The sequence below is a fragment of the Ambystoma mexicanum genome, chromosome 1p (genome assembly GCF_040938575.1).
Source record: "Ambystoma mexicanum isolate Mex_15411 chromosome 1p, UKY_AmexF1_1, whole genome shotgun sequence".
Lineage (NCBI taxonomy): Eukaryota > Metazoa > Chordata > Amphibia > Caudata > Ambystomatidae > Ambystoma > Ambystoma mexicanum.
In genome coordinates this window covers 28411246-28437213 of record NC_090921.1, presented here as the reverse complement: position 1 = coordinate 28437213, position 25968 = coordinate 28411246, and the positions used below count along the sequence as shown (strand labels likewise).

Here is a 25968-nt window from a genome sequence, read left to right as displayed (position 1 = left end):
GTTGATGGCAATAGATATTGGGGGTCATTACAACCCAGGCGCTAATTGCGCCAACTTTACCTCCATGGTGTAAACTATGTTTACACCATGGTGGATGGCGGATTTACCGCCCCATTCCAAGGTGAGTGGGGCGGTAAATCCCCCATTTTCCCTTCCCCATTCCCATTTTTGCCCCATAGGGCATAATGGGAGTGGGGAAGGCGCTAATTACGACACCGTAAATTACGGTGGCGTAATTAGCATCATGGCAGGTTAGCACCATGGATTTTAACGGCTGCTAAAAGCAGCCCTTAAAATCAGAATAGGCGTTAACCCTTAACGCCTGGGTCGTAATGAGGCCCATTGATGAAGACAATGATGTCCACGATAGCATGAAGACTCAGACATAAGTAATTCAGATTCATCATCACTAGAGGAGGTTTCAATAAATAGATGAGACGTTTGGCATACGGTCAAAGGAGGGTTTGTCAGTCTAGAAATACGGATGCCTCTACTTTGAGACCGCAAATGCATTTTGGTGGCCGTGGGCCAACCGTCTCATGCACGATATGAGAGAATATAGGTTTTCGAGTTTGTCAATGAACGGCCATTTTGATGTAACAAGAATCGCCATTTTGTTTTCTAACCATTGCTCATTGCTTTCTGTTCCTATTGCTTCGCAGTATATTTTCCGCTTATACTGCTCGACTGTGGAACATTGTTGTCTGTATGTGAAAAGGACAAGGCCGCAGGGCCGTGAGGATAACAAGAGTTCGCCGAAACACAAACGTAGGCAGCGCCAGGAAGAATGCCCGGCTCCCTCCCGAATGTAGCCTTGAAGCAGAGCTGCAGGGCATTTAATCATTTCACAGCTGCCAGCCAGTCTCGTTATATGGTAGAATATGTTAGAATAATACCACTAAAGGCTTGAATTATGCTTTTCTTATGGCCCCCCTTTGCTGAGCCCGCTAGAGCGTGTCGGCTCCCAGGACGCGAATAGCACCTGATAGATAGCAAGGTCCGGAATGCAACTCTCCCCCCCCCCGTATGTAGCTCGCTTCCAAGAACAGAAGCGATGTGTTTAATTCAACAACTGAAAGATGCCTTCGCACTCACAAATTGCAAATTGTTACTAGAATAGATGTTTGAAGGTGTCAAAGTGGTCGGAGATGTCCATCATCACACCAAGTTCAAAGAAACCCAATAAAGGGGGGTGTTAAACATATCATAGCTGATTGATATGCATTTTGTATATATATAACTGATGTATGTAATTCGCTCTCTTGCGTCCCTCGAGGTCTAGAAATACACATCGCGGGGCGTGAGACCGAGTTGGCCAACTGAGACTTTTGCTTTGCAATAAACCCTAGCTTTGGGAATACAGCCTCGTGTCTGGCGTATCTATTGTGTGTGGTGACTCGCCTTGTTTCCATAGACGTCAGGGACTCCTAGGGGCCCCTTTCAAGCCGAGGACCCAGTACTGCAGCGTAAGCATCTCGATTTCATGGCAGCACAGCAGCAGAAATGCAGAAGCTCCATGTTGGTGGACTCAGCAGTTCCTAAACAGGCTTTGCTTTGTTTTTCAATTGCATTGCTAATGACAGGCCACATCACGCAAACACGTCTGCTTGTTTTTATTGAAAATACTCATGAACATAGTATCACAGTAAATATTTTATAAAATAGACTGAGGTGTTAAATAAGATTAGCAAAAATATACTGCCAAAAAACAACAATTCATTTTGCTTTGCTTAAAAAAAAAAGATCAACAGATTAACACTGCCATGAAGGAATTCCCTCCGGCTTTCTGAGTTCCCCATTCCTGCGAAGTAAAACTGTGTACTGCATCAGCTCTCACACAAGGGCTCGTGCCACAATCTGGGCAGCCTCGGCCAAGGGGACACTGTTTTATAAACACTTTATAGGGGGTGCTTGGGATTTGAGCAGGCGAGCACCCTGCAGAGAGATTATTAGGGCAATTGGGTTTTATTTTTCAGAAAACAGGTACTAAAACATTTGATCTAACAATGAGTACATGCATGTACACAGCTGACACAGCACATATTACATTTAAGATTACTTTCGGAGGCCGTTCTTTCTCGATTGCGATCTTCAATTCAGCCGCCCCATGGGGCACATGAATACCTTATGGTCGCTTCAAGAAAACTTTAAAAGGAAATTCTGTGCTTAGATAACACTGACTCCTTATTCAGATCCCTACCGGGCATTTCTTCATCACTTGCCCCCACTGCCCCACTGCCCCCACACTCTGGTACCATACCTGTATCTCTTAAGTGGGGGGGGGGGGAGCATCACTCACATTCCTCAACCTATTAGTAGAATACGTTTTCCCTGTGGTGCGCAGTTTTAGGAGAGAGAGACTAATGAAAATGTATTGATTCACCAAAAAAGCTGCATTTATGGAACTCCAATATCCTGGTATAGCTTTCGATTCCCCACACACTCATGAGAACTTAGGGACATTCTATATGCCAGAGATAATGACTTTTCACCTCTGATGACCAGACACCTTCAATTCTTAACAATGTGGGGGTTTCCATAGATGTGGAAGCTTGAGGGATGAAATACTGCTGGAAGACTGGCACAGGAAGTTCTGTGAGATCAGGAAGTATAAACATGATCTGGAGAGAACTAATGGTATTACTTAGAAGGCTCCCAGTCACATCTCCAAGCTTTAGCCGATGCTGCATCCAACATCCTGTGCAGGGAAATAGTACATGGACTGAGCAGCCTGGTTCCAGCAGCCATCTGTGGCATGAGTCCGGTGGAGAAACACCCTCTGCATATGGGCTGCGTGAGCACTATTAAGAGGGGGGTGGGGGGGGGGGGGTCCCGGCATTATTGGCCCACCATCATATTTCATACCAAGTGATTGTTTGGGACTGGGGGGGTCTATGATTTCAACCCTAATCTGGCCTTATTTCATTTAAATTGGATGTAGTTACCATTCCATTATAAATTATTTGTACTTTCATTTTATAAACTGGAGGTGTTATGGCAATTACCCCTCTTATTAAAGCACTTTAAAGCTCTCCGTGTGGTAACTGTGGATTACACGTGAGCCTAACTTGCCATTAACTGGGCCATTAACTGGGCCATAATTATACAATTTCTTCAAATGTCCATCCGCCCTCCACTATGTTATTCCAAGTACGCAATGAGAGCCGGAGAATACTTTCCCACAATCTCTGCACATCTTTCCAGCTATTGCCAGATAAACACTCCATGATTATGTTATGTGAGCAGCATTAAGTGTCTCAATGCTTCTGCAGCAATGACACAGTATTCAGTTAGGGCTGCATTGTATGAGAAAGGTTAAGACCACATGCCTGACATTGCTTGTGTATTCCACAATGTAATAGTTATGCGTCGCACAACATATTTCCTCAGGGTTTTTCACGTGTATGACTTCATTGGTCAGGCTTCTTGGACTGCTTCCTGAGATATCGTCTGCTCCTATCAACGTCCTGCATTTGCTTCCTCTCAATGCTGCATCGCCGTCTTCACACGTTACTCTTAGCAACTGTGATTACCTGCCCAGTAGTATTTCCCATAGGGGCTGACCAAGCAAGCTTATTATTATTTTTTACAGAGGAAATTATTAAATGATACTAACGATACATGAAGATGTTTACTTTAACGACATGAAAGAAACAAATGTTGGCCACATGGTGATACGAGCTTCCTCCTCTGCATTAGTCACACGGTTTCTGGGCCCGCGTGGTTGCTTGCTGCAAGTGATAACTTTATGCCCGCAATCCAAACTGCAGGAAGCAAAGTCTCTGTGGCAATGAACTGCCGCAGCATTTATAGAGTTGCCAACACATCACTCTACCGAATGTGTTGAACCAGGTCTACAGAAAAGACGTGGCACTGTCTCCAAAGTATGTGGAATCTACAATCTTATTTTAATTTTTATTTCTATGCATGCAGTGCACTATTTGTTACTTAGCATATCTTTCTGTGCTAAAAGTACTGTTATCCGTTATAAGTATCAAGTCTTATTTTCATAATAAGCAACTGGAAAACTCTTGAGCAACTTAGGACTTGACCCAGTTATTTTTGCTTGAGTGTGCTCTGTTGTGTATGTTGTGGTCCAGTTTCTCGATTGTCTTTCTTGCGGGCCCTCAAGTATGTTTCCTGTGATGATTGTTAAGATGGCTTTTCCAGACAAAGCTTTTTTCACATTTGGTGCATTTGTACGGTCTCTCTCCGGTGTGTATTCGTATGTGTCCATCCAGGTAATCTTTCCGGTTGAATCTCTTGGGACAGAAGTTACACACATATGGCTTTTCACTGGAATGTGTCCTGTAGTGGGCAATAAGACAGCTCTTCTGAAAGAAGCGTTTGCCACATTCTGTGCAGGCATAGGGCCGCTCCCGAGAGTGCAGCCGCATGTGTCTTGTGTACTCTCCCTTCAGTAGATAGCTTTTCTCAACTCCAGCACATGTGCTTGCTCTCTGAGGATGTTGCTGCGTGTTAGCGAGGACATTAGGAAACTGTGAATTGCTCAGACTACCCTCAAATGCATCGTATCGCCCAGAGACTCCAATGCTGAGGCTTGGCTGGTGTACACTGAAATGCACCGGATTTCTGAAACCACCCTCAGACGGACCACTCTTCTCTGCTCTCAGATCCCGAAAGTTTCTCGTGGTCGCTTCCTTTTGGGAGCCCACTTGCACCATTGTGCCGGCTGGTCCTGGAAAAGCTTTACAGGGGGACGACCTTTCAGGATATTTCAAGGAACCTCCAACCTTCTTTTTTCTGTTGATACCTTCTTTTCCTGCAGGATTTAAACGAGAGTCAATAAATGATATTCTACACACGAGACTAGAGCAAGATGACATTCTCAGAAGTATTATTCCAAATCGTGGAGGCATGAAAAGAAGTTCATCTTAAAAGGAGCTGAACAAATTATTCAGGAAATGACTTTGCATACGTAACCATGTACATCTAAGAAGGCTAAGCAGCATTCCAAATGCCCGCACTGGGAGCAATTCAGTTCAGTCAATAACTTTAGTTGGACCTAATTGATCCATCAAAATTCACGATTTATCCATTCAAATCTCGAAAACAATTGATAACAAAATACTACTAAAATCATACAATTATTTTTTCATATATATATATATATATATATATATATATATATATATATATATATATATACGGCATTACTGATACTGGGGAATGAAGATTTCTTTTTTTAAACTGCCACGCACTGAATTAATAAGACATGCATTACTCACCATAAGAGCATTCCTGATGATTGTATATGCTTAGATTCACATGCTGTGCATATAGTCCGACATCCAGGGGTAACCGCGGAGTATCGCATCCTGTCTTTCGAGAATCATAAGGGGACGTCCCTCACGCATCGAGGTCCCCCGGATTGTATTTTTTCTGCTATTAGGGGGAGCCCAATAACTATCGTGAGCGAGTACATAAAAGAGAGAACGTATTAAGACGTCTATGTTCCTTTCACTCGAGCGGGGAGGCAGGGTGGGCGCATGTGAATCTAAGCAGATACAATCATCAGAAATGCTATTACGGTGAGTAATGCATGTCTTCTGATGTTTGTTAATCTACTTAGAATCACATGCTGTGCATAGACTAGCGAGCAGTACCCGGAGTTGGAGGTGGGTTGTGAGAAGGAACAGTAGTGAAAAGAGGTCTTAATACTGCCTGTCCCACCTGGGAGTCAGATCTAGAATGAGTGTCTAGGCAATAGTGTTTTGTTTTATTTATTTATTAAAATAATATGCATTCAGCTGACACAGCTTTACATATAAACACATATACATACTTTAAAATACAAATTCTATCTCTAGATCACACATAATAACACATAAAAAGAAAAAGAACAAACTCTTAAAAATTACTATTTAAAATCCAGAATTCCACATGACAATCTTTCTTAAAATTGATAAAATTACTTCATAACATTTCATCATATTAAAAATCAGGTTCTCATCACTGCAGTTCAACAAGTTTTCAAAGATTTCACTTATACTATCAAAATTCTCAGAATGTCATAAGCACACAGATGTCTCATGGACAGCAGACTCATAATTACGAAGTATGTGTTTAGCTGACTCAATTACATTTGCACCACATAGTCTACAGTATCTCTCTGTCTTCGGAACACCTACTTTTGATCTAAAACTTCTAAAACTTCTAAAACATCACACATGTTAAATTTAAACAATTGATATCTCCGGATACTTTGACTCTCTGGAAACGTCATCTGATATGCTGGTTTAACTACTGTAATGCACCAGAATTCAAGATACAATCCACTATTAGCTTTAGTGGATACGTTAACCATATTTTGCTCTCTATCAAGACTAGATATATAGACATTTTCAATAACAATTTAATGTTATTAATAAAATATAATGGACAACTATCACTAAATTCTAGTGCCCATTTAGCAAACATTCCTTCCCATGTATGAAAAAGAGTCATATCTTGTTTATTCTTCACCTTAGCATATTGAGATATCAGTTCCACAGCAAAAGTATCATTATTTAGTCGTAACAATTTTACATATAGGATCGCCATCAAATATTGTATTTTACTATTTGCACTGTTTATGTTGCAGTTCTCTCTTAGCAGGAGTGTAACAGAGTGTGATGCAGTTGACAATCCACCTTGAGATGGCTGATTTAGAGACAGGATCCCCTTCTCTACCAGCTGCCACTGAAACAAAAATTGGTCTGTTTTTCTCAGTGGTCTAGTTCTTTCCAGGTAAAACATGACTGCCTTGTGCACATCTAATGTGTGTAGGCTTCTTTTGGCCACGTTACTGGGGTTCTGGAAGAAAGTAGGCAGTTCTAGTGATTGGTTCACATGGAGCTTGGAATTAAATGTTGCCGCAAATCGAGGGTGAGTGCGCAGAACCTCCTTATCTCTGTGAACTGCAACAAAAGGGTCTAGAACTGAAAGGGCCTGTAGTTCACCAACTCTCCTTATAGAAGTGATAGCCACTAGGAAGGCTGTCTTATAGGTAAGGTCTTTTAGACTTGCCTTTTGCATAGGCTCAAAAGGAGACCCCATAAGTCTAGTCAATACCACATTTAGGTGCCATTAGGGAGCCGAGTTAGAAATGGGGGGATGAATTTTTTTACCCCTTCCATGAAAGCCTTAATAACTGGTATTTTCCACCACAACACCTTCTGTTGTGACGTAGTGTAGGCTGAGAGAGCAGCTAAGTGAAAACTTCAGGGAATTAAAAACCAGGCCTGAGTCTAGTAGGCGAGTCATGTAAAATGCAATGTGAGTGGGAGAGCAGTCAATAGGAATGACACCCTTGGAATTGCATCAGATAACAAAGTGCTTCCATTTACTGGAGTAGCAGTATCGGATGTTAGGTTTTCTTGCCTCCCTAAGTATGTCCTTGTATCTCTGAGGGAGTTGTAGGTGTCCGAACTCTATGACCTCAGGAGCCAAACTGCTAAATTCAGGGTTTGCGGGCATGGGTGAAGAGTCTCCCCCTTGTCCTGAGATAACATGTTGTACGGGCAAGGCAGTTTCATTGGAGGAGATAGGGACATCTCCATCAGATGAGATAACCAGGTTTGGCGGGCTCACATGCAGGCCACCAGTATCATGGTGACTGGTTCCTGGTGCATCTTGTGCACGATTTTGTTGAGTAGGGGAGTTAGGGGAAAAGCGTAAACAAATTATATATATATATTCAACATATGTAACCAATTCATACCAAGCATACGTTACAAAAAGATTTTTAAAAACATAGAACAAATATTAGGCAGTTCATCAATTGGTCTCTTAGTTTAAGTGCCCTCCTTACAAACATAAGAAAACTTCAAGCAATTAAAGCTGATCAGCCATCACATGCAGACACGATGCTGGCCTAGATTATCGAATGGCTAATTTCCCCATAACAGTGCCAGGGTAGCTTGTCTAATCCTTGAGTATACAGTACAGAAGAAGAGGGCATAATGTGTTAAACTGAGGCGTTAAACAGTATACAATGTACCTCATACACACTAGAGATACCGCTGCTATGCCACTTCGCAGTAATCACCCTCAATGTTAATAGGTTAAGTCTAGCCCTGAGAACCAGCAGAGGCTCATGTCTGTGATTACTCTTGCAGCCGCCCCTCCGCCCTCCTTCTCTGCTTTTCCACCTTTTTCTGCTGATGAGGTTTCCAGACAAGTCCGATCTATGAAAACCTCGTCTAAACAGGTTCACCCCTGTTCCTCCAAAACCATCAAGGACCACATCGACTCCCTGGCTCTTGCCCTAACTGACTTTTGCAACCACTCATTCGCCTCTGGAGTCTTCCCATCCCCCCTCAAGCACTCCCTTGTGCACCCCCTCCTCAAGAAACCCTCTTCCGACCCCTCCTGCCCGGCCAACTATCGCCCAATCTCCATTACTCCCTTCCTGGGCAAGCTCCTGGAGAAACTGGCCATCTCCCAGCTTAACCTCCATGCTGAATATGTTGGTAATCTTCATGACCATCAATCTGGCTTCAGAGCGGCCAGAAGCACGGAAACTGCTCTCCTGAACATCCGTGAGGACCTGCTCCTGAACCTCGATTCCAACACTCCCTGTGTTCTCATTCTGCTCGATCTCTCCTCTGCCTTTGACACTGTCAACCATGCCATCCTGCTCAACCGTCTCCGTGATAACCTGGGTATCACTGGTCAGGCTCTGGCATGGCTGACCTCTTTCCTTTCCGGTCGACCCTCCCAGGTCCAAATGGGCTCCTTCCTCTCTGACATCTTTTTCTCCACCTGTGGTGTCCCCCAGGGATCCAACCTCTCTCCCTGGCTTTTCAATCAGTATCTGGCACTCCTTGCCCACCGCATCGCCGCTCTCTGCCCCCACTTTCAGTGCTATGCGGACGATACCCAGCTCATTTTCAGGCTACCCTCGGCCTCCTCCTCTCCTTCCCTCATCTCCGACTGTCTGTCTGCTATCCAGGAATGGTGTGCCGCCAACGACCTCTGCCTTAACGCCAGTAAGACTGAGATTCTACTCATCGGCACACCCACTCCCTCCTTTCCTGCAGCTCTCTGGCCAGCCTCCCTTGGCCCTCTTCCTGCCCCTACCTGCAAAGCTAAAAACCTCGGGGTCATCTTCGACTCCACACTCTCCTTCTCTCCTCATATTTCTGACGTCTCTAAGAAGTCACACTACCAGCTGCACCTCCTCAGAGGTATTCTTCCCTTCCTCTCCTTCCCCCAGAAGCTCACTGTCTCCCGAGCCCTGGTTCTCTCAAGGCTGGACTACTGTAACAGCCTCTATCTTAATCTGCCTGCCTCCACTCTCCGCCCTCTGCAACTTATCCAGAACAGAACTGCGAGACTTGTCCTTGGCCTCAAGCCCAGGGACCGTATCTCTCCAGGACTGAAATCTCTTCACTGGCTCCCAGTGGCTGCGAGGATTAAGTTCAAAACCCTCTGCATTGTCCACAAGGCCTTCTGGGGCCTGGGGCCACAATACCTTCAACTCTCTCTTCCTAAATATCTGCCTTCACGAGCCCTTCGCTCATCCGTCTCCAACTCCCTCATGGTCAGCCGCTTCTCGAAGCAACGAGCTGGGGGTAGATCTCTCTCCGCAGCAGGGGCCTCCCTCTGGAACAGCCTTCCTGCCTCCCTGAAACTTGAGGAGAACCATCTCCGGTTCCGGAAGCACCTCAAAACCTTCCTCTTCGCTTCTGCCTTCTCTCTCCCTCTCCCCTGCTAAACCTGCTAAACTCCCCACTGAAGTTTGCACTAAACCTGCATCTGGGCCACTCTGTGACCTCGGTCCAGGGCCCAGCCACTCTCCACTTGCACTGCCTCCCTGGCTCCCCCTGCACTGTGGGACTGTCACTGCATCCCTACAGCCCCCTTCCCAGCACTTGCTCTGCACTTACCTCGCACTTGCCACCAGCTGGCCCTTTTATTATTATTTATTATTTTATTACGCTACTTACCTTGTACTGCACTTTCCCCCCCACCGCCTCCCCCTGCACTTTCTCCTTTTCCCCTTACCTCTGCACTTGCGCGATCTGAATGACACCTGGCCTAGTAGGATCGTTTGTCTGTCTTCCCCTTGTTTCCCCCCCTCCCTGCCTCGTCGCGCCTTGAAACACTTGTGTATAGGCGCGTTACAAATACCATATCATATCATATCATATCATAAGCAATCCGTAGACTTGTTCGTGAATCAGATTATATGAGCTCTTTGTGCTGCCTTAACCATTTCCCACTGTTCTTGTTCTGTCATTATAAATTATCTTAGTTTCCCCCGTAATTTCAAGGGGTTCCAAATATGTAATGATTGTAGTGGCTGTTGGGTTTGTAAAATAGCCGGCAGCATTTATCTTGAACACAGACTTCTTTAGAAAGGATAGACAAGGGATGGATATAAAAGTCACCACATGAGAGATGACACGATATGTGTGAACGTTTGGCCTCTTCATGACACCATATTGTTAAGCAAAGTTTAACATGCTTGCAACGCAAGTCCTCCTCGAGATGAGGGCACAGCAAAAGTGGGGGCAAAAGATGGCATGCCAAGTAGTATTTTTAAAAAGTGTATTTTTGTTCTGCCTGCAAACTTATCCGGGTTGAGTATGCCCACAAGTTGGCCCCATATTTAGCTATAGCCTTAGGTCTTGCCGTATACATTCGTAAGTCAAAGCAATCGTTTGTGGTTTGAACCTTTTAGCAAACCTAAATATGTCACTGATTGCTTGCGGAAATATTTTATGCTATATCGATATATGTTGTGCCCCTTTCAGTCTTGGGTTAGAAATTACTCCCAAATAGTCATAGGATGTACAAGCTTTAATAATCTCACCACTTAAGAAACATTCATTTTGGGCCTTTCCTACCTGCTTGGCACGCTGTTACCGCCAATTTTGAGATAATGACCAACATATCTAGTTTCCCCCTGAAGTCGACGTACGTCGTAATCAAACACTGGAGAGCTTTCGAGGTTCTAGCAATTAAAACAGTCATCTGCATGCAACAAAATAGGGATAAAAAAGGTTCCAAATCGCAGTACATCAGGAAGGCATTCAATCAATTGTTGATGTAGGTCATTAATGTGCAGCAAAAACAGCAACGACGCAAGAACGCAGCCTTGCAGTACTCTTGAGTGAATTGGGAATCATAGGGTCCATTGACCTTTGGGTCCTGAATGAACGCAAGCCTTATTTCCAGAATGCAGTATGATATGATAGTTTATTTATAGAGCGCCTATACACAATGGGCTTCATTGCAAGGGTGGCGGCCACGGCACCGGCACCGTTCATACCGTGGCCGCCACATTACAAGGTCTGCTCGCGGCACCCACGAGCAGAACAGGATGGTAGCAACAGTACCATTACCAACGGTACTGCTGCTACCATCATCCCCATTCCCATTGAGCCCTCAGGGGCTCAAATGGGAATGGGGACGTACCGGCTCTGGGTCCCGGGAAAGGGAATTACCGGGCCCGCCGAGGTCAGAATGGCCCGGTAAGTCCCCTTTTGCGGGACCCAGAGCCGGACCCGAGTTTGGGGGTAGTGTTGCCCTTATTAAGGGCATGGCTACCTCCAAATTCGTAATGAGGCCTAATGTGTTTCAAAGCGCTTCAAGGCAAGGGAGGGAACAAGGGATAATACAATGACAATCTTACAGGCCATGAACAATAAGAATGTGAAATTAACTATCGTACTAGGCCTGGCGACATTTCAGTGCAAGAGCTAAGACATAGATAAGGAAGGGTGGGAAGGAAATGGAAACAGACAGGTGACTACCGTACTAGGCCTGACAACATTTCAGGTAGAGCCGGAGATTAACAAAAGGTGAGGGAGAGGGGTGCAAAAAGGGAGGGGAGGAACAAAACAAATGACTAACGTACTTGGCGCACCGACATTCCAGATAGTGCTGGAGGGAGGGGGGGGAGACAACAAGTAGGGGAGGGGGAGGAGACAAACAAGGTTGCTATCATTCTTGGCCAAGGACAATTCTGATAGAGTAAGTGCATAGAAGAAAGTAAGGGGAGGAGGAGAGGAAAAGGGAGAAAGGGAGAGCAGAGAACAGAGAGTGAGCAGTGAAAAAGTGGAGAAGCAAGAGGGGAGAGCGAATACAATAGCAGAAGTCAGTAGTAACGCCCAACTCATGATGAGGTGCTAATTGTTTTTGCTTTATGGTTTTACACTGAATAAAGTATTTGATTGGATTGGTAGGGACAGTGTTTGTGTTAAAAGAAGGTACTTTCTGTTGGAAGAAAACTTAAAAGACTGAACTGCGTTCATCTAACAGGATTGTGGTTGACCAAGGAAGGCACAGAGAACTGCTGACCCAGAGACACTTGTGATACCAGTGAAGAATCCAGGGGAAGGGACTCACCCTCTGCAAATGGGGTCTTATCCATCTTGGAGAGCATTTATGTTGAAGCCTTCTATTTTTATTTAACATCATCTCTTTGCAAATATCAGGTTATAGACCTTTCCCTTATCACTTTGTTATTTTGTTTTAGTGTGAGGGTCAGGATCGAAGGCTCTGGACACAAGGGCGTTTTTTTGATTCATGACATCCTGACAAAGACAGATCCTTTGGTTTGGATTTTAGGGGAAACTCCTCTTTAGAATAAGGTCAGAGAGGCCTTTTCCAAACACTTAAGTTGGATAAAACTCTATAACCAAAACATGACCACTTTGTGTCCAGCTTTTATTTCTGCATTTCTGACCCCTCACAGAAGCCAATAGAGATCAGGGGAAGGCAGCCATAACCCCTGGTGTTGTGTACCGTGAAGCCAATAGAGATCAGGTAAAGGAAGCCATACCCCGTGGCGTTGTGTACCGTGAAGCCAAGAAAGATAAGGGAAAGGAAGCCATACACCCTGACGTGGTGTACCGTGAAGCCAAGAAAGATAAGGGAAAGGAAGCCATACACCCTGGCGCGCTGTACCGTGAAGACAATAGAGATCAGGGGAAGGAAGCCATACCCCATGGCGTTGTGTACCGTGAAGCCAATAGAGATCAGTGGAAGGAAGGTATACCCCCGCATCCTCCCTGGTGTTGTGCAATGTGAAGCCAAGCAGACGGGAGTCATTCCCCTGGCACTGTGAAAGTATTGAGAACAAGATACCTGGAGAAGGGAGACATTCTCCAGGAACCCAAAAGTGAAGGTAACTATGGGCAATAAGGAATGATGTTTGAGTTGGAACTGAGAACTTTACAGCATCTCAAGCTCGACCTTTGTGTTGTATCTTGGTAAGGAACTGAGACCCGGGGAAGGGAGTCATTCTCTCAGGCGAAGTAACCACCTGCACTTGGAACTATAGTCCATCGTCCAGAAGGAGGGAGCCATTCTTTTGGACCAAGAAGACCAAGAAGATCCACTACACCACTTTAGTATTAGTTACAGGTTTGAAGGACAGAAGTAGGCATTCTGCACAGGACGGCAGACTCTTCATTTACTTGGACATTCTGGCAAAATCCCTAGTTCTGTAGTAGAGGCTGGGAAACTCCTCTAGAGTTAGGAGAGATACATGTTATGCCAATAATCATGCCACCTGTGTGTCAGTTTCCTCCTTCTGCATGCCACCTGTGTGTCAGTTTCCCCCTTCTGCATGCCACCTGTGTGTCAGTTTCCTCCTTCTGCATGCCACTTGTGTGTCAGTTTCCTCCTTCTGCATGCCACCTGTGTCAGTCTCCTCTCTCTGCATGCCACCTGTGTGTCAGTCTCCTCCTTCTGCATGCCACTTGTGTGTCAGTTTCCTCCTTCTGCATGCCACCTGTGCGTCAGTTTCCTCCTTCTGCATGCCACTTGTGTGTCAGTTTCCTCCTTCTGCATGCCACTTGTGTGTCAGTTTCCTCCTTCTGCATGCCACCTGTGCGTCAGTTTCCACCTTCTGCGTGCCACTTGTGTGTCAGTTTCCTCCTTCTGCATGCCACCTGTGTGTCAGTTTCCTCATTCTGCATGCCACCTGTGCGTCAGTTTCCTCCTTCTGCATGCCACCGGTGCGTCAGTTTCCTCCTTCTGCATGCCACTTGTGTGTCAGTTTCCTCCTTCTGCATGCCACCTGTGCGTCAGTTTCCTTCTTCTGCATGCCACTTGTGTGTCAGTTTCCTCCTTCTGCCTGCCACTTGTGTGTCAGTTTCCTCCTTCTGCATGCCACCTGTGCATCAGTTTCCTCCTTCTGCATGCCACCTGTGTGTCAGTCTCCTCCTTCTGCATGCCACTTGTGTGTCAGTTTCCTCCTTCTGCATGCCACCTGTGTCAGTCTCCTCTCTCTGCATGCCACCTGTGCATCAGTTTCCTCCTTCTACACCCTTACAGTGCCCAGGCCCTCTCGAAAATCCCAGCTTTTCATATGTAGGGAAGATAATGGAAGATATCGAAGAATAAGGTATGGCAACCATAAATCCTCTGGGCTTCTAAAAAGATCAGCTTGGATTCCATCTGGATACGGATGTTGATTTCGTAAATTCAGCAGTCGATCACCTGCTACTAGTCCTTGTCGATCTATTGTAACATTTGGGAAAACTCTAGTTTCACTCGAATATAAATTAGTGAAGTGAGCTACTATTGTTTTTTAATGCTATGAACTGTTTTTTTTTTTTGCCAAGCTCCAATTGTAATCAATCCAAGAATGTTTCATTGCGGATTGGAGGACGTAATAAGCTTATTCAAATCTAAAGAGACAGCATAAAATAAGTTAATAAAAAGAGATGATCTCTCTCTTCATGCGCCTAGTTGTGTTTAGGTATCAAATCAATTGTTGCGCAGTGAGCACTAATCGGCTCACCTCGTTTTATCCTCTCTTGGGTTGAGTCCCATCTAACCGATCTACGAGATTAGTTAAGAATGACATCTTTTGCACATTTCCAACTTGGGTACTTCCTTTCCTCTATCTCACTCTCCACTTGTGGTGTCCCCCAGGGTCTAATCTCTCCCCCTGGCTTTTCAACCAATACCAGACACCCCTCTCCCACTGCATTGCTGCTCTCTGCTCCAATCCAGTGCTATGCAGATGACATTCAGCTCGTTTTCAGGCTCCCCTCTGCCACCTCTCTCCCTTTCTCATCTCTGACTGTCTGTCTGCAATCCAGGAGTGGTGTGATGCCAACGACCTCTGCCTTAATGCCAGTAAGACTGAGATTCTCCTCATCGGCACACCCGCTCCCTCCTTTCCTGTCACTCTTGGCCCTCTTCCTGCTCCCACCTGTGAGGCTAACCACCTCTGGGTCATCTTCGACTCCACGCTTTCATTTTGTCCACACACCTCTGATGTCTCTAAGAAGTCAAACTACCAACTGCACCTCCTCAGAGGTATTCTTCCTTTCCTCTCCTTCCCCCAGAATCTCACTGTCTCTAGAGCTCTGGTTCTCTCTAGGCTGGACTACTGCAACAGCCTCTTCTTAAATTTTCCTGCTACTAGTCCCCGCCTTCTGCAACTCATCTACAACAGGACTGCGAGACTTGTCCTTGGCCTCAAGCCCAGTGATCACATCTCTCCAGTCCTGAAATCCCTTCACTGGCTCCCAGTGGCTGCAAAGATTAAGTTCAAGACCCTTTGCATTGTCCACAAGGCCTTTTGGGGCCTGGGTACACAATACCTTCAACTCTCCCTCCGGAAATACCTTCCTACTCGAGCTCTTTGGTCCTCCTCCGACAACTCCCTCAGGGTCACCCGCTTCTCCAAGCAATGAGTTGGGGTAGATCTCTTTCTTCGGCTGGGGCCTTCCTTTGGACCAGCCTCCCTGCCTCTGAGGTGAACAATCTTTGGTTCCGGAAGCACCTTAAGACCTTCCTCTTTGCTTCTGCCTTTTCTCTTCCTCTCTCCTGCTGATCTCTGTCTGTTTCGGCACCGGGCACCTGGATACCCTCTGATTTTGAGCCCAGATCCCACTTTGCTGCATATCCGCACTGCCTCCTGGCAACCCTTGCACTGGGATCTGCATCTGCCACCCTACAGTCCCCTTCTTGCACTTATCAGACACCCATTGTCTGTGCCTTATTCTTGCACTTGCCACCTGCTGGCCGCACTACCTGATCACATGTTCAGCACTTTCCACCCCTCCCCTTCTCCTTGCACTTTCCCCATTCCCTCTCCCCTGCACTTGCGCGTTCTCAATTTCACTGGGCCTAGTAAGATAGTTGTGTTGTTCCTTCCTTGTATGCCTCCCTTCCCTCGTTGGGCCCTGAAACACTTGTGTATGGGCGCGATATAAATAAAATATTATATCATTTATGGTTAATCTCGTGAGGGCTACATGTTGCCCACCCAATAGTTAGCAATATGCCACAGTGATCACTATAGATGTCAGTTATAATCTTGGAATCTATGATCATTGGCTGGTGATTTGTAGAGACTAAGGGCCTCATTACACGGATGGCGGTGGACCAAGGTGCTAATAGTACCTTTGTCCATGCCGGTAAAATACCGGCACCGCCTTGGTGGAAAGGGGAATTAGCGCCCTATTCCAAGGTTGGCGGGGCGGTAATTCCCCTTTCCCCCATTGCCCTTCCCCATTCCCATTTTTGCCCCATAGGGCTCTATGGGAATGGGGAAGGCGCTAATTACGGTGCCGCAAATTGCGGTACCGTAATTAACTCCCTGGTCCCTTTGCGGGTTGGTTTTTAACGCCTGCAAAAAGCAGGCGTTAAATTCTCCAACCCGCAAAGGGACCTCGTAGTAAGGCGCTAAGGGTTTACCGGTACCAATAAAATATCGGTACCGGTAACCCCTTACCGCCTACCGTGTAATGAGGCCCTAAGAAATAATCACTTGTGGAGCTGCCTTGATGGTTACTAAACATAAGGCACGCCGGTATATCTGATGCAAATCTACCATGGACAGATCGCATCCTCCATTCGCGTAACCAGGCCCTTAGTCCAAGCCCATCCAGATTGGCTTGAGGGTCAAGCATTATGGCGGACGGAATATTATGGGCATGGTCTTCCATGTTACCAAAAATTAATGGATCCAGGCTGATTCCTAACGTAGCCTTGAAGTCACCAGCAGTTATTATTGAAAAGGGAGAGTCATAATTAGAGCTCAATTGATGTTCGATAACACTTCCAAGTTCCATTGGTGATGTTTCAGGAGCTACTTTCTTACTTTCTTTTTGCAGTTATAAAAAAGTATCTAAAATAAGGAGTCTCCCAACCTATTTGTTAATTGTAGAATTAAGATGTTTGGGGACTCATTTGGTAAGTGCATTTTGCTTATATCCAATGGGGTTTTGAAAAAAGTTGCTAAACCACCAAAGTATTGGCCTCTACTTTTCTTTGTAGCTCCAATTTTATACGCCACAAAGCCATCCATATGGAAAGAACGTTCAGCCCGAGTTTCTTGTAAGATAACCACATTACATGCATTAAATGCATCCCCGATTCTGGGGTTGTCCCATTTGTCTCCACAGCCTGCAACGTTTCAAGAGGGCATCGATAAAATAGCCATACCAAGACTAGGAACCTCAAAAGCAAGCTCGTCAAGCGCAACTTGCCCAGTCTCTCCCCAAGAGTCACATCATAGGTGGAAATAAAAGAAATGGACTCGATTTGCTCAAATAGGCCCAACTGACTAACACAGGTCTCAACTGGTACATCAGTGCTCATACTCCAATTTGGTAGTCAGTCAATTTCATCAATGGTTGAACGGACAAGCGATTCTCCATTAGGACAGTGCTTGACCCTGGCGTGTGGCATGGAACAATGGGAGATGCGCAACTCTTCTGATTCAGTCGACTCCAAGAATCATAACTAAGGGTTATCTTATGATATTGTGAAGACTGAACTGAGTGTTTAAGAAACTTAAATGAGAAATCGCAGGTTGGTTGCTCCACAGATCTAAATTGGAGCAGGTAAAATAAAAGTGGAGGGTAACTATCTTGCTCTCGCTAAAACTGTTGCCGTGGCTAGGATTTGGGCTCATGATATAGAGTAAGAACGGGGCATCTGTAAACGCCACCACAATGCAGTCACTAGCAATCGATTTCTTCGTAGGTCCCACCCATAACACTGGTCTAGCCTTCAGAACGTTTACAGGGTTAATTAAAGGACCCTTAATCCTAATGTAAATCGAGCGGGGCACTGTGTTCATTAAAGAAGATGTTGGTTCAGGTCTGTTATGGACTGCGTGTAATTCCCACTGGAAAACCAACCTGAGGGGCCACCGCTAGTAGCAGGTGTAGCGTAGTCTCACTGTGTGAGCGAATACCAATCCTCAATGATGGGTTAGGATGAAGGTCAGGTCCAGGGTATTACTCTTCCCTTCCAAAAAGGGTTACCCGAATGGCATACCAGATTTATGTATGGGGTGGGCCTCTTGGCTGAATGGTTTCCTTATTAGATGTATGGGGTGGGCCTCTTGGCTGACCGGCTTCCTTATTAGACGTATGGGGTGGGCCTCTTGGCTGACCGGCTTCCTTATTAGACGTATGGGGTGGGCCACTTGGCTGGACGGTTTCCTTATTAGACTTATGGGGCGGGCCTCTTGGCTGACCGGTTTCCTTATTAGACGAATGAGGTGGGCCTCTTGGCTGGACGGTTTCCTTATTAGACTTATGGGGTGGGCCTCTTGGCTGGACGGTTTCCTTATTAGACTTATGGGGCGGGCCTCTTGGCTGAATGGTTTCCTTATTAGACGTATGGGGTGGGCCTCTTGGCTGAACGGTTTCCTTATTAGACTTATGGGGCGGGCCTCTTGGCTGAATGGTTTCCTTATTAGACGTATGGGGTGGGCCTCTTGGCTGACTGGCTTCCTTATTAGACGTATGGCGTGGGCCCCTTGGCTGGACGGTTTCCTTATTAGACTTATGGCGTGGGCCTCTTGGCTGGACGGTTTCCTTATTAGACGTATGGGGCGGGCCTCTTGGCTGGACGGTTTCCTTATTAGACGTATGGGGTGGGCCTCTTGGCTGGACGGTTTCCTTATTAGACTTATGGGGCGGGCCTCTTGGCTGAACGGTTTCCTTATTAGACGTATGGGGCGGGCCTCTTGGCTGGACGGTTTCCTTATCAGACGTATGGGGTGGGCCTCTTGGCTGACCGGCTTCCTTATTAGACGTATGGGGTGGGCCGCTTGGCTGAACGGTTTCCTTATTAGACGTATGGGGCGGGCCTCTTGGCTGACCGGCTTCCTTATTAGACGTATGGGGTGGGCCTCTTGGCTGACCGGCTTCCTTATTAGACGTATGGGGTAGGCCGCTTGGCTGAATGGTTTCCTTATTATACGTATGGGGTGGGCCTCTTGGCTGACCGGCTTCCTTATTAGACGTATGGGGTGGGCCGCTTGGCTGAACGGTTTCCTTATTAGACGTATGGGGTGGGCCGCTTGGCTGAATGGTTTACTTATTATACGTATGGGGTGGGCCTCTTGGCTGACCGGCTTCCTTATTAGACGTATGGGGTGGGCCTCTTGGCTGACTTATTAGACGTATGGGGTGGGCCTCTTGGCTGACCGGCTTCCTTATTAGACGTATGGGGTGGGCCTCTTGGCTGAACGGTTTCCTTATTAGACGTATGGGGTGGGCCTCTTGGCTGACCGGCTTCCTTATTAGACGTATGGGGTGGGCCTCTTGGCTGACCGGCTTCCTTATTAGACGTATGGGGTGGGCCGCTTGGCTGAATGGTTTCCTTATTAGACGTATGGGGTGGGCCTCTTGGCTGACCGGCTTCCTTATTAGACGTATGGGGTGGGCCTCTTGGCTGACCGGCTTCCTTATTAGACGTATGGGGTGGGCCTCTTGGCTGAATGGTTTCCTTATCAGACGTATGGGGTGGGCCTCTTGGCTGACCGGCTTCCTTATTAGACGTATGGGGTGGGCCTCTTGGCTGACCGGCTTCCTTATTAGACGTATGGGGTGGGCCTCTTGGCTGGACGGTTTCCTTATTAGACGTATGGGGTGGGCCTCTTGGCTGACCGGCTTCCTTATTAGACGTATGGGGTGGGCCTCTTGGCTGAATGGTTTCCTTATCAGACGTATGGGGTGGGCCGCTTGGCTGAATGGTTTCCTTATTAGACGTATGGGGTGGGCCTCTTGGCTGACCGGCTTCCTTATTAGACGTATGGGGTGGGCCTCTTGGCTGGACGGTTTCCTTATTAGACGTATGGGGTGGGCCTCTTGGCTGAATGGTTTCCTTATCAGACGTATGGGGTGGGCCTCTTGGCTGACCGGCTTCCTTATTAGACGTATGGGGTGGGCCTCTTGGCTGACCGGCTTCCTTATTAGACGTATGGGGTGGGCCTCTTGGCTGACCGGCTTCCTTATTAGGCGTATGGGGTGGGCCTCTTGGCTGACCGGCTTCCTTATTAGGCGTATGGGGTGGGCCTCTTGGCTGACCGGCTTCCTTATTAGGCGTATGGGGTGGACCTCTTGGCTGACCGGCTTCCTTATTAGATGTATGGGGTGGGCCGCTTGGCTGAATGGTTTCCTTATTAGACGTATGGGGCAGGCCTCTTGGCTGACCGGCTTCCTTATTAGACGTATGGGGTGGGCCTCTTGGCTGACCGGCTTCCTTATTAGGCGTATGGGGTGGGCCTCTTGGCTGACCGGCTTCCTTATTAGACGTATGGGGTGGGCCTCTTGGCTGACCGGCTTCCTTATTAGACGTATGGGGTGGGCCGCTTGGCTGAATGGTTTCCTTATTAGACGTATGGGGTGGGCCTCTTGGCTGAATGGTTTCCTTATCAGACGTATGGGGTGGGCCTCTTGGCTGACCGGCTTCCTTATTAGACGTATGGGGTGGGCCTCTTGGCTGACTGGCTTCCTTATTAGACGTATGGCGTGGGCCCCTTGGCTGGACGGTTTCCTTATTAGACTTATGGCGTGGGCCTCTTGGCTGGACGGTTTCCTTATTAGACGTATGGGGCGGGCCTCTTGGCTGGACGGTTTCCTTATTAGACGTATGGGGTGGGCCTCTTGGCTGGACGGTTTCCTTATTAGACTTATGGGGCGGGCCTCTTGGCTGAATGGTTTCTTTATTAGACGTATGGGGTGGGCCGCTTGGCTGAACGGTTTCCTTATTAGACCTATGGGGCGGGCCTCTTGGCTGACCGGCTTCCTTATTAGACGTATGGGGTGGGCCTCTTGGCTGACCGGCTTCCTTATTAGACGTATGGGGTGGGCCGCTTGGCTGAATGGTTTCCTTATTATACGTATGGGGTGGGCCTCTTGGCTGACCGGCTTCCTTATTAGACGTATGGGGTGGGCCGCTTGGCTGAACGGTTTCCTTATTAGACGTATGGGGTGGGCCGCTTGGCTGAATGGTTTCCTTATTATACGTATGGGGTGGGCCTCTTGGCTGACCGGCTTCCTTATTAGACGTATGGGGTGGGCCTCTTGGCTGACTTATTAGACGTATGGGGTGGGCCTCTTGGCTGACCGGCTTCCTTATTAGACGTATGGGGTGGGCCTCTTGGCTGAACGGTTTCCTTATTAGACGTATGGGGTGGGCCTCTTGGCTGATCGGCTTCCTTATTAGACGTATGGGGTGGGCCTCTTGGCTGACCGGCTTCCTTATTAGACGTATGGGGTGGGCCGCTTGGCTGAATGGTTTCCTTATTAGACGTATGGGGTGGGCCTCTTGGCTGACCGGCTTCCTTATTAGACGTATGGGGTGGGCCTCTTGGCTGAATGGTTTCCTTATCAGACGTATGGGGTGGGCCTCTTGGCTGACCGGCTTCCTTATTAGACGTATGGGGTGGGCCTCTTGGCTGACCGGCTTCCTTATTAGACGTATGGGGTGGGCCGCTTGGCTGACCGGCTTCCTTATTAGACGTATGGGGTGGGCCTCTTGGCTGACCGGCTTCCTTATTAGACGTATGGGGTGGGCCTCTTGGCTGAATGGTTTCCTTATCAGACGTATGGGGTGGGCCTCTTGGCTGACCGGCTTCCTTATTAGACGTATGGGGTGGGCCTCTTGGCTGACCGGCTTCCTTATTAGACGTATGGGGTGGGCCTCTTGGCTGACCGGCTGCCTTATTAGGCGTATGGGGTGGGCCTCTTGGCTGACCGGCTTCCTTATTAGGCGTATGGGGTGGGCCTCTTGGCTGACCGGCTTCCTTATTAGGCGTATGGGGTGGGCCTCTTGGCTGACCGGCTTCCTTATTAGATGTATGGGGTGGGCCGCTTGGCTGAATGGTTTCCTTATTAGACGTATGGGGCGGGCCTCTTGGCTGACCGGCTTCCTTATTAGACGTATGGGGTGGGCCTCTTGGCTGACCGGCTTCCTTATTAGGCGTATGGGGTGGGCCTCTTGGCTGACCGGCTTCCTTATTAGACTTATGGGGTGGGCCGCTTGGCTGACCGGCTTCCTTATTAGATTGTTCATTTAAGTTTCCATTATGATTGCTAAGTAGCTGCTGCTTTATTCAATTTTTTAGAGAATCATCAATTATAGAGAGGGTCTCAAAATGTGTCTGTTTAAAGTTTTTTAAAAGGAACAAGCGGATTGATATTAAAATTCATCTTGTCAAACTTTGTGTCCAATTAGTTAAAAGATTTGATTCATTTGCTGAGAATTAACACTCCTAGAATCGGTGGATGCATGGGCATATCATGCAGGTAGTACGGCATTCGTTATTCGCAGTACGGTGCTCGTTATTCCCAGTACGGCACTTGCTCTTCACAGTCTGACTCACAAGATCTTCCTAGGACGGGCCATGCACACGCTCAACCCCAAAACCTAGATCACTAGCGAAAATATGGTTATCTTGCAACTACGGATAAAACAATAATTGCCCGCCCCAATGAGCAAAGCGGATGCTCGTAAATCCTCTGAAATTCTCAGTCTTCTTGTTCCTTAACCATAAGCACATCAAATCCTTGCCAAAATACAAACGTTAACCATAAAGCTGTGTGAAAAGATCCAGTCAAACGCCAAATCCTTGACATTTTACAATGACAAATGCAAGTTCCATTTACTCAACAGGTTCCGCTTAAGAAATCTTATCTGCACGAGGGTAGAGACATGAACACGTTGCTAGAGGTCCCCTGGATTATAAACCACGGTGCCGCCAAGATGAAATTGACTTTTGTTGCCTACAAGCCATTGGTGCATGGGGGCCAGGAACAGGTCCACTTGTCCTATGAAGAGTTGCTCTGGTGGTGTGAAGTGAACTGTGGATGAGGGTCTGCGGCCCTTCACAAGAGAGATGCAGAACATGCACAGAAAGGGGGTTTCTGCCAATATATAACACTGCTGAGAGTGACAGAGGCAGATTTGAGGTTGTCCAGGGTGTTAAAGGTCCTCTTCACTGGCACTTCGGGAAACATCCACAAACTCCAGGTCATAGAGAATAACGCCCTCAGAGCAGCCATGAAAATCCCTAAAAGAGATCATAGCTCTTCTGGAAGCTAGAAGAGAAGCACACTGGCTCCCCATCCAGGAACATATCACCTTCAAGACACTCTCCATTGCCCACAAATGCCTCTGCAACAAGCACCACCTTACCTCGCCCAAAGGTTTACCAAAGCCCAGTTATCTAGACCTACCAGAGCCCCTATATGGATCAACTATTGTTCCAAAAGTAAAGAGATGCAAAGCCGGAGGCTCCAGCTTCCCACACCGGGCTGCTAAACTATGGAACGGCCTGCTACCCTCCCTGAGGGCTGAGAAATCCGACTGGACCTTCCGCAAGGCACTGAAAACTCAACTTTTCTCCTAACTCTCAACCCCAAAACCCCTGCCCGCAATCCACTAACTTACAATGCCACACCACCATGCTGCCTGTTAATTTGCTTCGAGTACTGACACTTGGTTAATGTACCAGTGTTATCCCTGATTACATATCGTAACCATGTCTGTATGACACTAGCTTCACTAGTAGTCTTGTACCTGCAACAGCGCCTTATTGCCTCTCGGTTATACGCGTGCTTTACAAATGAAATAAATAAATACAAGGGATCCTGAATCGACAATTACGTAGACGCTGACCTATTAATCTGTGTACCCACAGTGTGAGTCGCCTAAAGCTTTCGCTCGATTTCGGCAATTTCCTGAGGACCGAGTGGGTGCGCTCATGGGTGTCTGAGGAGGATGCCCGTCTACAATTCCCCTGGAATCGATCTTCCCTGGATTTGCCCTGTGCAAAGAAGTCCATGTCTAACCTTGGTGACCAACAGTAGCATGGTCAAAGGGTTCAGGGGTCACCACCGAGCTAGTAAATGCTGGACCCGGAGGAGATATATGAGGTACCCAAATACCACCACAAATGACTGCCAGCACTGTGGGAGGATGAAGTCACAGGAATGTTCACCCCCTGCCACAGCAACACTATAGAAACGCTGGGACAGTCACCCCAAGCTTCCCACACATGGTTGGTCTCACCAAGGGGAAAATCAAAAGGATGCACTCCCTCTCCCCCCAAAAATCCTGCCCATGTGCAGAACCATCATGGGGTTACACAAAGGGGCATGTTAATCCCGTTCCTCATGCTGATAGCCAGGTCCATAAAAGGAAAAGTCACACGCCCTCACACCACCACTAACCCCATTATAGACCATCACCATGGGGGTACTCACAGGGGCACCCTAATCCCGTTCCTCATGCTGATAGCCAGGCCCATAAAAGGAAAAGTCACAAGCCCTCACACCACCACTAACCCCATTATAGACCATCACCATGGGGGTACTCACAGTGGCACCCCAATCCCGTTCCTCATGCTGATAGCCAGGTCCATAAAAGGAAAAGTCACACGCCCTCACACCACCACTAACCCCATTATAGACCATCACCATGGGGGTACTCACAGGGGAACCCTAATCCCGTTCCTCATGCTGATATCCAGGTCCATAAAAGGAAAAGTCACACGCCCTTACACCACCACTAACCCCATTATAGACCATCACCATGGGGGTACTCACAGGGGCACCCTAATCCCGTTCCTCATGCTGATATCCAGGTCCATAAAAGGAAAAGTCACACGCCCTCACACCACCACTAACCCCATTATAGACCATCACCATGGGAGGGCAATGACTAGTCCTTGAAGAGACTCATTTCCAACAGAGAAACGCACACAGGGCCATCCAAGGTACATAGCCAGATTCAAACATCCATGGTGGGGAACGGAGTCCCACCTTAAGGAAGCATTGTGACACCACTTTCAAGTTCCTTACAAGCAGGGACAGAGTGATTCCTTATCAGCATGTTTACAAAGTCCTTTAATGGAAAGCTTGATTATGCGAGTAAGCTGAACCAGACAATCCCTATCCTCATAGCCCGGAAGGGATTTCTGCAACAAATCCTATAGGCACCCTCCCAGACTCACCAGAAGGGGTGCAGTTTACCAAACCATGCATGAGAGGAGCGGAGAGACCCAGGCGCATGTGGGCCATAACCATGGGGTGTTAGGCAAAGTTTGCATGCAGTACCCTCTGGGACAACTACACACAACTAGGACTACAGGTGTAAGCAAAACCAACCTTTGGTATAAGTCTGTACCACATAGTTTTTGGTAGTGAGCTGAGCAGCCAGGCTTATCTCAAGAGGGAATGTGACCTTGTAAGGGTGTTACATAAAGGTCTACAATGACAAGTATTCAGACACTTATATTCAAGGTTTTTTGGTAAAAAACATGTATTAATTTATTACACAATCATTTATAAAGCATTCACTAAATGAGGCAAACAATATCACACAATAATTATACTACAGTACTGATTACTAAGCAGTTGAGCTCCCTTGAAGTAGGAGCAAAAAGGCATAAATTAATAAAACAAATATTACAGTTACTCTAAAACAGTGCAAATAGTTTGAGTTCACCAGAGGAGTTGATTCAATGCAATAGGTAGGCCAAGGTCAATGGGCTAGCGTCTTGTACAAGTAAAAACGGTTCTGGTATTTAAAATGGAAAAGTCTTTGCCACGGTTCTTAGAAGTAGTTCACGGAGTTGCAAGTTGCCAAAAGTTCCACGAACCTTTGCGGTGAGAGGCAAGTTCTCTCGGTCGGGTTTTCACAGTACCTTATATTGAAGAAGAACAAGTTACTTCTTACCTTGTA

The 25968-nt window shown here is 47.1% G+C and overlaps 1 protein-coding gene across 4 annotated transcripts in view; it reads right to left on the bottom strand.

The window, feature by feature from the left end:
- Positions 1-1598: 1598 nt before the first annotated feature.
- Positions 1599-25968, bottom strand: part of LOC138564919 (zinc finger protein 713-like) — a 122683-nt gene continuing 98313 nt past the window's right edge. For all 4 annotated transcript variants that reach the window (XM_069642943.1, XM_069642941.1, XM_069642944.1 and 1 more), the window contains one exon: positions 1599-4783. In XM_069642943.1, coding sequence (XP_069499044.1) covers positions 4128-4783 — 656 coding nt within the window. In that variant the 3' untranslated portion in view covers positions 1599-4127. The remainder of the gene's footprint in view (positions 4784-25968) is intronic.